Source organism: Tuber melanosporum (assembly GCF_000151645.1).
Source record: "Tuber melanosporum whole genome shotgun sequence assembly, scaffold_6, strain Mel28".
NCBI classification, from domain to species: domain Eukaryota; kingdom Fungi; phylum Ascomycota; class Pezizomycetes; order Pezizales; family Tuberaceae; genus Tuber; species Tuber melanosporum.
Window position 1 is genome coordinate 1342821 of NW_003299106.1, and position 11744 is coordinate 1354564.

Consider the following 11744-nt stretch of genomic DNA (forward strand, 5'->3'; position numbering starts at 1 on the left):
AAAGGCTCATGTCATATGCGAATAAATATCCCCGTATCGTTGAATGAATCAGTCGAACTGTTGATGTTTCCCGATTTACAGTTATAGGTCTTTGATAGGACTGCAGTACTGTCTGTATCGCGGAAGTGCCACAGGACTTAAATCTAGTGAGCCATCCTTCACCCCTACCGCATCGCGCAGCCCATTGGCCTGTAAGGGCGGCTCCACCGGGGATATCAACATCAAAGATATCATGCGTAATCATGCCCGGTCTCCACATTGCTGCTTAATCCTTCCCGGATTCACTTTATAAGCATCTTCCAGATCGCCTATAGATCCCATTTGACGGAGCTTCGTTACTCTATCAAACGCAGTCGCCTTCCCCAATATCGTGTTGATGTGTAACGCAATCAGCAGAAAGCTTGTCTCGGTCAGCGAATTGTATCCATAAAAATAATCATATTATCGCTCACACTCCTGAAAAGCTCTGAGAAATGCTCTGATTTTAGGCGATCGTTCATAATACTAGATCCGGGCCTTGATAGCTTGGCCTCCGGATGCGGCTTGATAACATTCCTACTGTATGGTACTCAAGTACCGGTACAGCCACGACCGTACCCACGACGAATCTGGGCTAGTGACAAACATGGCAAGGGGGGAATCGTCAAACAAAAAATTACTCGTACTTGTTACTGATCCCTATTGATCACGTGTGCTCGAACTGTAGTGTACGGTACTATTCAGTACTCCAGTACTCAAGTACCGGTACCGATACGGCAGTAGGCACCTAAAGTCCTTGTGCAGTGCCAGTGTGCCCATTATGGCACTGCGCGACTTGATCCCAGAGTGCACTCGTACTGAGTACTCGAGTACTCTAGTGGCACCAACCGATGGCATTTTTTGGCAGAATACCGGTACGATTGTCAAGAATGGGTGAGCCACGATCACATCCATACGGACCGGTAGTTCGGGCGGCAGTTGTAGTCGGGCACCCAGTCAGGGAAGTTGATCAGCCGCGAGTCAAGTAAAAAGCACAGATACCGTACCGGTAGTCCATCTGTGCTCTGTGGTTGGCTGGATGATGACTAATGTCGCCCCCAGCATGCGACCTGGAATGGGCCGCGCGAGTAGTCTACAGGCACAGTACCCCGCACGGGGACAGTCAGTACTCGAGTATCATACTTGAGCAGTAACTTCGCAACCTTGCTCGCTTCGAGACTTTGCAGCGTTGGGGTTCATCTTCCCAACAGTTTCTCCTTTTCTCCTTTTCTCCTTTTCTCCCTTTTCTCCCTTTTCTTCTTTGCTTTTAAATTCATTTCATTTTTACAAGTACCCGGGTGGGAGTTAATTCGCGAACCGTTGTACCAGTCAAGCCGCTATATACCCCTTCAAGCAAATAAAGAATCACAGAGCCTCCTCTCCCCACAACCAGTGGGCTTAGCTGGATATCAGAAACAGCCATCCATTCATTGGAGAATGTTCACGGACTGATCCAGGTGTCCGAGTACCAGTATGATATGTGTTTTTCCTGAAGGTGGAAAGTGCGAGTACGGTATCATACGAGTACTGTATTTATAAATCTCGTAGCGGCCTACGGCGCACGGATCGTAACAATTGCAACCCGTCTCCGCGGGGTAATTTCTTTGTTAGCTTCTCCTGCCATATCTCCAGCATATTTACTCGTACAGTAACTTATTTCTCTTACATCTCTCGGGGACTGCATGAGCCATTCTGCAGTGGTTGATTGATTGGGAAGGTGACACAGTCACACGGCGTTCTACTCCTTGTTCTTATAGGATATGTTGATTGCGGCCATGCTTTCTGTTGTCCGGGGGCCGGGTAACTCCTCTTTCCTCTTCCGAATATGACACAAAATATGGCCTAGTCGTGCCATAATGGGCAGGGTGCTGGTTTCACAGATTTCAACTCGGTTGATTGGATCCTTCCTGGGTATTAATTATATCGAGGCTCTAGGATAAAGACCCCGCTTTTCCTCACCCCCCCAGAAATTTCATCAACCGACACCACCCAACAACCCGCCCTCTGCAACCCTCCAAACAGCGGGGAACAGAGGATGTCTCCATCTTTTACTCACAATCTCATCCCTTCTAACGTTTTTAATGTGCCGGATAGCTTCGTTGTTGCTGATGATCGGTCCGAAATCCAAGCCTGGTTATCGTACGAGGACGCTCAAGACTGCCAGTTTGACAACGCAGATGAGAGGCTTCTACAAACCGGGGGGTTTAGAGGCTGGTGTGGCGGGAGTCGGGGGGATGGATCTGAAAACGGAGTCTTGTTTTGCTGTGGAAATCCGGGAGTCGGCAAGACCGACATTAGGTAAGGAGAACCCCCAAGGAATGAAGGAAAGGGAGCTAGTGCTGATGAGCTGTGATCGATCCCAGAGCCCTCATGGCAGACAGCTTGTGCGGTCAGGCTATTGGGCAGGATGCTGCTTTCGCCTATTTTGACTTTGACTTCGCCACCCGAAAGGCGCAGTTATTGAAAAGTATGCTAGGTTTCCCGATAAAGAAGGTTGTTAGTGGACTAGACATGGTTCCGGAGGAAGTATCCCAAATGCTTAAAGACCAGAAAAACGTCATTGGTGAACGGGGATCGTTGCTCCCCGATATCGTTACGATGCTACAGGCTACCACGTCTCCACGGCGCCCACCTATATCCATTGACTCCCTGTGCGGATGTGTTGCAGGGCATCGGGTCGAGCTTCTTGATTCGCTGAGAGAAAAAGAAAATTTCCAGAAGTCCCCAGGCATCGGGGGACTCTACAGCCGGGCTGGGACCGGGAGGCGTCCCGCTGGATGAACGATGGCTGTGTCCGTAGGCACCAGCAAAGATGATATCATTGGATATCTCCGTGTTGGACGAGGATACAAACTCGGATGCAATGGACGATGGCCAGGAAGAAGACACTCTAGGGGAAACTCCCGGAATGATTTCGGAAGTGTATGTCGCTGCAAAGATACTAGGAATCTTACCCTCAGTTATCCGCTGACACACGTGTATTTAGATTTCTACTTGTTTCCTTAAATACCGGGGCAATCCAACGAGAATCAGCAATCTATCGTAATTCACGGGCCCGCAATGGTAGATGGGCTGGAGTTGGGAGGTGTTTACGGTGCAACATTAGGGTGGATAGGGGCGCAGGATGGGGTAAATCAAGACTTGGGATGGCAGCTTTGATGGATCAGTCGCCCATTGTCGGCAGATGAACCTTGCCACGTCCTAGCAGTCGAGTTAGGCTCAATGACTTCAATTCTGGCAAAATTCCTTCGATGTCGACACCGTTAGGTTTCTGTCAGGGACTTATTACTGTGGGCAAGGAAGCTTCGACTTTCCGCTTGATCCATTTCACTCTCCAAGAGTATCCTTCCGCACATCCCGCCTTTTCGACCAGATCTTGCTCGACGGTCGCGGGAACCTGCTTACGCTATCTGATTTCTCCACTGGCCAAGGCCCTTCCCATCGACCCCTCCCCTAACCTCCGAGGCACACCCTTTCTCAAATATCCCTCCATATATCGAAGCCCACGCGAAATAGGAATTCTCAGACGGCGCGAAATCGCTTGCGCTGAAGCTATTTGAGAAGTATGATAAACACATCAATTAAATCACCTATCGAGGGGGCAGAGTCTTGGAGTGATTATCTCGGTGGCTATCCCTCGTTCACTAGACTACACTGTCCAACCTTGTTCAAAATTGTTGCTTTGATGGAGATGATGGATTTTGCTATCAACCGAGCCGTTTTGCGGGAAACACCACCCATGTGTGATGCTGGGGATGGGCGTGAGGGAGTTATGAAGATACTATGGCGGGAAAGTGTCAATCCTAGCTCGCCGAAAAAATAGAGCCAAACACCACTCTTGTTTGTCGCTTGGAATGCACATGAGGGGGGGCGGAATATGCCTGGGATGGGGAGAGATCAACCCTGCCAGGCCGGGTGAAGGGATGCGTAGGGGTGGTAGCACTAATATGGCTCTGGAAAGCCGCGACCCCCAACACGATTTGAGGCGAGATATCACCTTCGAACATGGAAGACATATGCGCCGCTCCCATAACAGCCCCACGGACATATTCACCATCATCACCATCGTCGTCCGACCCTTTCACTCCGGTTAAACCTTCTCGTTGACAGAAATCGTCCCCCTTCCCCCGCTTCCCTTCCGGACCCGGGTCACTTTAGCATCGTCCTTGCTGTGGTTTATCCAAAAAAACCCCGCACGGCGGGAATGTATGCATAAGCCATCGTACCTGTGCCAACCTCCCTGCATATTTCCTTGCGCTTTCGAATGAGTATTGGTGACCTGGGTATAACTTATGGCTCGAAGTTTTCCCGTATAATACCCGATTTTTCTGGTTTCATTCTAGTGAAAATTATCCCTTCACAATATTTCTTGTTCTGCGATTTGCGTCTTCCTTTCCCCCACCCTGTATGATTGATGCGTTGTGCTTCGGGTGCTGTTCAGAGGGAGATAGAGAAATGTGGCGTGGGTATTCTCGACATGGTTAAAAACAACTTAAGAGCGGGGGTTTTAGCTGAGATAGCGGGTGGCTACCACAAAGACAAATATATATTACTTAGTATCATTCGAGTTTCCACCAGCATAATCAGAAATACTGCAAAGCCAAGAGTCAGTTTGAGACATAATACACAATAGCCAATAACTTCACGGAAGGTGCTTATGATTCCTAAACCCGTATCTACTTAGGCTTGGAACGAGAGCCAAAACAGTAAACCAGCAGAAATCCTCCTGGGGGCGACGAGTCTACTGTAGGAGCCTGACAAAAGAAAGCCATGAAATCCACAAGCGGGGGTTAGATAACTGTAATCTGCGGGGAGATTAAGGGCTCCGATCCACTTGGCGTACGATCGTACAGCAGATATTTTCGCGGTCCGCAACATTCGAGAGAAAACTAGCGAGCGAGGGATCCGAGATAACCTAACGACATTGACGGTAAGTGCTTTATCATATCAGTTGGGACATGTCCTTCCCGTCTTTCTACTCGGAGTCATTCCATTCAATGCGCCTGTCAGGGAATTTTCTTGTTCAACCATCTACCGCTCGCCAATGGCCCCCCCTCATATATTCTCGAGACAGATTATAGTCAAACTGACACCGGCGCTGCATACTCCGCTATGGGGCCGGTTCTATTAGGGGTCCATAAACCTCACACGGGTTTCGGATAGGTTCGGGACAAGCTGGTTTTTGGCGAAATAAAGAGCCAATAAGATCAGCCATCCCGGCAACCGGTTTGAGGACCCAGTGAACGCAAGCTAGAGGAAATGTAATGTCATCATGACATGCTGGGAGCGGGTGGAAACCGTGGTGCGAGATACACTGACTGGTTTGTAAGAAATTGTATGATAGTAAACTATATAACTTGTAAGCAACGGCAAAGAATCGTTCAAGGACTTCCCTCCTTCGTACCAATTCGCAAAGATGCTAAAAGTTACAAAGTGCAAAAAGTTATGATAATTACATTATTGGAGCGGTGGAAGATTTCAAGAGAATACTAATGGATGATCCCAACTTGGACTCAGATACCTACCAAATTCGGCATATTGGACTATCCTTGCCGAGTGGGGAGGGGAGGGGACAGCTTGCAGAGAGAGATGGGAGATGATATTGAGAAAAATGATAAGGAAGTAGGAGATCGAAAAATAAACGAGTAGGAGCTGGAAAGGCGATTGGATATAGAGCTCAAGAAGGAGGATAGGAGGATGATGGAGAAAGTTATCGGAATATCATACCGGATGGAACAATGGGGCACAAGGCCAAAGATGGAATCGAGGAAGTAATCAGAGCAAGGAGCAAGCGGAATCGGAGGAGATTTTTAGAATGCCAAGGTTGAAACAATACTTCAATGAGCAAAAATAATACTACCTATGATACTCGTATTGCTTAAATTACCTGCTGTTTGAGCAGGAGAGACTACAATCAGAGTGGGCCTTTAATACTATATTTTGTATGAACGAGCCCGTCTTTTTCCACCTCATATCCAGAATCTGTCAACATTCAATCTTTCCGAAACAGATCCAGCTATCAACGGACCTCAGACTAGTATCAGTTAGCTGCCTTTTTGAGAATAGAGATTATAAAAATGGGGGGTTTACATTGGAACCTATCATTGTAAGTTGGTGCCCGTGAGGGAACAATCCTACTCTACTGTGACTTAGCATTGCTAGTATTGCTGTCTACCTGTATAGGTATAGGATTTATTACCTGGCCCTGGCAGAAAAACGCAAATTTCATAAAAATCAGATATGTGATGCCATCTCGGGAGTCACTCCTGGGCCGTTGGCTTTTATAGGTAGTACATTCATTATCCTCAACTCTGCCCCCTAACAAAAGAAACACTTTGTAACTTGAGTCAGCTCATGTGCAGCCGTCTGACTGCCTTGGACTTGCACACCTAAAACATACGATCTTCGTAACTCAACGCTTAACCTCCTCTGCGTGCCGCCGGGAAAATAATAATAATCGTTTCCACTGCTACTGCTCACGCATCCATACAGTTAAGCGTGAGGGGATCGGAGCTGAGAAGCAGCGAGAAGTACACAGGATCCGTCTATTGCTCCTGATGCTCACTGCAGTGCGCCGAAGCCGCCGCGCGAGCTTCGCTTCCTCCGTGCTTGCTAGAGTAAGTTGATACCGGACACTACATACCAGGGTCAAAGTACGGCAGCAAAGTAACATGAGTTCTTACACGCATGTATTTCACCCCGCACCAACCCCCCGGAAGATCTTATCATGTGTAAACCAACAGACACAAGTCCCCTACGAATGTCAGCTCTGGATTATGGATTCCAAGGGAGGGAGCCCCCCCCCCCAGCCGTCACGAGAAGAATGCGATTTTTCCCAGAAACCCCGGTCTTGAGTTCCCACTCTCTAGACGGGTACCCCACCCCCACCCCCAGACTATCAACATTTAAAGAGTGACGCAACGGAAGGGATACCCCCGACACCTTCACAATTTCCGCGAATGGTGGCTTTGTCTGCCAAAGCATGACACCGGCGTACCGCTCCGGATCCACCCCTTCATCTGTGCCTGGAGAGAAGCACCCACTCTGGCACAATCGCCTCGGGGGATCATCAGTATTATCTACACTCAATCAGCGCAGCTCAATATGTCGATTCGATTCGCGGCTTTCAGTATCATACATTGTCCAGCATGGCTTCGAACGTGCTGATGATGCACTATCCCCATCTCAAATAATCCCCTCCCCCCCCCATACTAGGACTATGCCCCACTTATCATCGTCGCTAGAGCCAAAGCAGCGATCCTCAATAAATTAAAAGGGTGCAAAGTTATCTCTTCTCGCGGCACGGCGCCGCAGGGGATGTTAACTACCACAAGCTACCGGCGGGAGCCGATGCGATTAGCTCACCAAGATTTGCGGGAGAGGGGGGAGAAGTAGTGCCCTCTATGGCTTTGCTTCTCCTACCTGGGAGTTTTCGATTAACGCATCCTATATTTATGCAACCGATGTCGGCCTTATACCCCCCTTGAGGCTGCGGAAGGACAGCGTGCACCTCTTTGGGCTAAATTTTCACACAAGGTGCCTACTGAAACCTATCCACCTATGAACAAGTAAACGGGAGATACAAGAATGTAAGTTGCCCGAGTGATTGATTGTGAATAAAGTGCTTAGTACTCTGCCGTCGCAGGTGAATCTTACAAAAGCAGACTCAGCACTCGCTTGGTACTGCGCGCGGTAGAATTCCTGAACCACGGAGCGGCTAAACAGCCAGGGGGGAGAAGTATAACCAAATGAGGCGAATTACTATAATATCCCTCCAAAGTATATCCCCATTCTTCGAAACTAGACGGGAAAGGGAGAAGGTGACTCCCTGTTCTACCAAAATCTTACAAACCCGCTCCACTTCTGGTACCTGGCATCCCGGTTCCCCCCAAACCAAAAAAAAAAAATTCCAACAATCACCTCCCCCCAATGATCTCACTAGTATCCACCTCCTTCCCCTTCCCCTTTTCCAGCGCCTTCTCTGCCTCCTTAACAGGGTCTTTCAGCCCCCGTCCGCGCATAGAACCCAACACCCTCCTAGAAAAACTTCCGGAAACAGCATGCTCCCCAGTATCAAACAGCGAGTTGATGATCGCTAGTGCTAGGATGAACAGGTATACGTCACCATTTCTATACCCCACAATTAGCCACTCGAACAACAGAGGGAGAGAGAACATACTTAACACCCCTAACATAACCCTTCTTGGCAAGCACTTTCCAGGCACTAACCAACCCAACCCTAAAAGTGTACAAGAAATTGCCGCGGCCACCTCCGGAATCCACAAGCGCCCACAGCCCACCAACAAACCCACCAAGCCAGAACCGTCCCTTTGGGAGAAAGTGCCTGGGTAAAAGTTTCTGAAACAAGCAGGTCATGCCCCAGGACGTCCCGATTGATCCCGTGATGAACGTGGTTGTCAAGAGGGTGGATTTTGAGAGCTTTCCGAGTGCGCCTGCCGGGTTGCGTAGGAAAGCCTTGTAGCGAGGGAGCCAGGATATAGCGTAGACTACCGACATGAATTTCGCTATAGAGGTGAATTCAGAGGCCCAAAATGCTAGATAGGTTTTCAGGCAGCTAGGTTCTTGCGGGTGTAAGAGGGCGCATTGGAGGGAAGTTATTGTGGGGTGGGCGGGGGAGACAATAGGGGATATTTTCTGGAGGAATTTGGGGAGGGAATTTGCGTCGGGGTACAGGATTGCAGAATTGAAAGGGCTAGAGGTGGAGGGTTAGTGATTTGCCGTGAGTGACAGGAAGGCATAGCAAAGTATACGGATAATTTAACCCCGCGATCTTCCCTATGCTGTCCACAATGTCATGCGTTCCCGGCCATTGCAAATGGTCCGGATAGCCTACCGGCCGAGCTTGGAGATACTCTTTCGAATACCCCATGATGAAGTTCCCATACTCAGGCGGGAAGCAATCTCTATCAAAAACGAAAGCGTAAAGCAACTGCCCCGAAGCAATTGGGAACAGCATCCACGATCCAAACCACTGCTCCCTCCCACCACTTCGTTAGCACCACACACGCCAGAAATAGCCAAGGAGAAACTACCCAAGGTTTATTCTGAAACCGCCCTTCATCCTCCAGCCTATTATAACAAAACTCCAACGCCTTCACAAAAGTCCATGCAGAAACCGTAGTCCTCCTATTCCCAGAAGGATGGATCAGCAATGCCAACCCTGCCAATGCAGACCCAATCGGTGGTGAAAGCCTCGACAAGAAAAGTTTCGCAACCTTCGGGTGTCTCAGCCGGAAGGTGCATGCCTGAGGAAGCAACAAATTCTCCCGAAGGCGAAAGAAAAACCTATACAGCAACCGATGAGCAACAACCAGTGTGCCCAACGACAGCGAGAAGAGAAAATTTGGACTCTTGAACAGCGTCTTTCTGGCTGTCGTCTCTATCACTTGCTTCGCCCAATCATTGTTGCCGCCCTTCCGCCGTCTCCTGGCCAATCTCCCTGCACCCACATCCCACAAATTCAGTACTACGTTGCTCAGCAGGAAGACCCGGAGGCCAGCTCTGCTTGTTGCAGGGAGGGAGTCGTCGCGCCCCGACTCATAGCATACTGCATCGAACTGTGTCTTGGATGGCGTCGCGGCGCGAAGACCCCCCGGGCCTTTGAGCAATATGCGACGGCGGAGAACCGCGTATTCTTTTGGGGAGATGGCGTATCGGAGTGAGAGGATCAATAGGCGATGGGCGTTCGAGACTTCTGGGGGCGGCTTGGCCCGCTTGGACGCCGGATCCATGGAGGCGGCGGTTATCTGGGGCTGATGCTCTTGCTGATAGTTGGGTTTAGTGGGGAAGTGAAAGGAAGGGAAGTGGGGGGGGTGGAGGGTTTAGGATAGAAATGTAGCCTTCATATAATGATTATGACATCGACCCGGCGCATGGTGGAGGTGATCGATGGGGTGTGTTGTGCGACGTGGATGAAGAAGAGAGAACCGAAGCTTGTGGGGAGTTACCTCGGTTGTATCACGTGCGCGATCAGTGTTCATTGGCAATCCCGGAAGCACAGCTCATCCCCAGCCAAGGTGCTGATAAGAGTGCCTATGGTTTCTCTGCCAGCCGATACATGTATTTTGCTGCAGTTCTTGCCAGATACCGGTACGGTATTCAACTCTCTGAGGTATTCTTGGCGAAGACAAGCCAGCAAGGCGCTGTACTCGAGTACTCGAGTATGGTACAGTTCGCTGAGTTCATCGGAACCCTTTTACACTTATAAAGTGCTGTAGTGACTTAAAAAATTTATCGCCAGTGCATTTGTCTATTTTTTCACCTCATTCCAAATTAGGAGCCTTAAGTTAGATCTTAACATCTCTCTTAAAATTGCTACATGACTGGGTTTTACTCAATAATAAAAAAATACAATTTCTATCATAGCTATTTTACCTATCAAGTAAAAGAGATCTTATCAATATAACATGTTATACCTTCAAGTTTTTGTCAAACATATACCTTTTAAGCTCTTAGGAGCTTTTAAGAAATGAAATTTCATATTACTGGTAGTTTTCCTAAAGCTACAAACTACCACCTAACAACTATTTATATGGTTTTCTTAAGCAGGATATTCATTCTTATTAGAAGTATATTTCCTACTTACTCTTCAAGTTTCATGCTTAAAAAAAACAGCTGATCAGTTGAATTCACCTAGAACTCATCTTCTCAAACTTTACAGGAATAAATTTCTGAATATTCTACAATCCGAGAAGCTATCCTATTCATTCTTTAACTTTGAATACACTTTACGGTATTATCGTATATATTAAAGCTTCTTGTACTATTCCACTAGTATTCAAAAAATCTCGTTATAACTCTGACGACGATACTTGAAGGTAGATTACCATAATTATAAGAGCATGAACCTACACGACTAAAGTGATCATTAGGATAGTAATAACTAGCTCTAAATTTCAAAACCTATTAATTTTATATTTGCTAATATTCTTTATAATAGAACTGTTTCTCAGGAGACCGGCTATATCGAGATATCTGATCTATAAACTCTTCAGTTAAACAAAAATGATACGAGTATTTTTTAAATCCTAATAGAAGGTTTAAATGTAGAATAAATAAAAGAGAATACTGACTGACCTTACAATATCTATAGCCTTACCTCCTTAACATATTTCCTACTACTGGCAGTACGTAGTTTGTTATCAGACATCTTCCAATTATGCTCACCAATAATTACCTCAACTCATTAGACTGTAACATGTAATCAGAGTTTACTTGACCTTTTTTTCTTCCCTTTATTATTTCTTTCAGAAATAGATTCTGAGTCACTCTGATTCCTGTCCAAGTTTGAATCTATCAAGTGTATAATATTATAATAAAATAATATAATAAACTTGAACGTCATTATAACCTCAATTAAGTCTTGTATTGATTATATTATGTTATATACAAATAGTTTACTACATAGTCGTTATACAATAGCAAAGTCAAGGGTTCTCTCTTCTGGCACTTATCCTATATACTTTGCTCTCAGATTTATGCTATAAAAATATATTGCGAAAATAAAAATATATGACAATATTTTTGTATGTGCCAAACACACTCCTATATAAAAAGTTTTAGTTGCTATAAGAATAGCCCCGCCAAACAGGGCCAAAGTGAACTTTTTAGTAAGTAGAAGAAGAAAAGTTCCATTCCCAAGAATACTGAAAACAGAGGGGGTGTTTGCCCAATTTGATACTCATACAGTATTATACAATAAACCA

General features: G+C 46.9%; 1 protein-coding gene; it reads right to left on the reverse strand.

The window, feature by feature from the left end:
* Positions 1-7762: 7762 nt before the first annotated feature.
* GSTUM_00009702001 (uncharacterized protein) lies at positions 7763-9892 on the reverse strand. XM_002840859.2 has 4 exons: positions 9072-9892; positions 8790-9010; positions 8198-8731; positions 7763-8148 (listed from the first exon to the last, which is right to left on the reverse strand). The coding sequence occupies exons 1-4, from the start codon at positions 9768-9770 to the stop codon at positions 7935-7937; spliced, it is 1668 nt and encodes a 555-aa protein (XP_002840905.1). The 5' UTR covers positions 9771-9892; the 3' UTR covers positions 7763-7934.
* Between the last annotated feature and the right edge of the window lie 1852 nt (positions 9893-11744).

What these genes read in the sequence shown, in the direction of transcription:
- GSTUM_00009702001 (XM_002840859.2), bottom strand. Translation starts at nt 9,770, where the DNA reads ATGGATCCGGCGTCCAAGCGGGCCAAGCCGCCCCCAGAAGTCTCGAAC. An exon ending in ATCGCGGGGTTAAATTATCC is followed by an intron (nt 8,732 to 8,789) that starts GTATACTTTGCT and finishes CTCCACCTCTAG; the next exon opens with CCCTTTCAATTCTGCAATCC. An exon ending in GGTTATGTTAGGGGTGTTAA is followed by an intron (nt 8,149 to 8,197) that starts GTATGTTCTCTC and finishes TGTGGGGTATAG; the next exon opens with AAATGGTGACGTATACCTGT.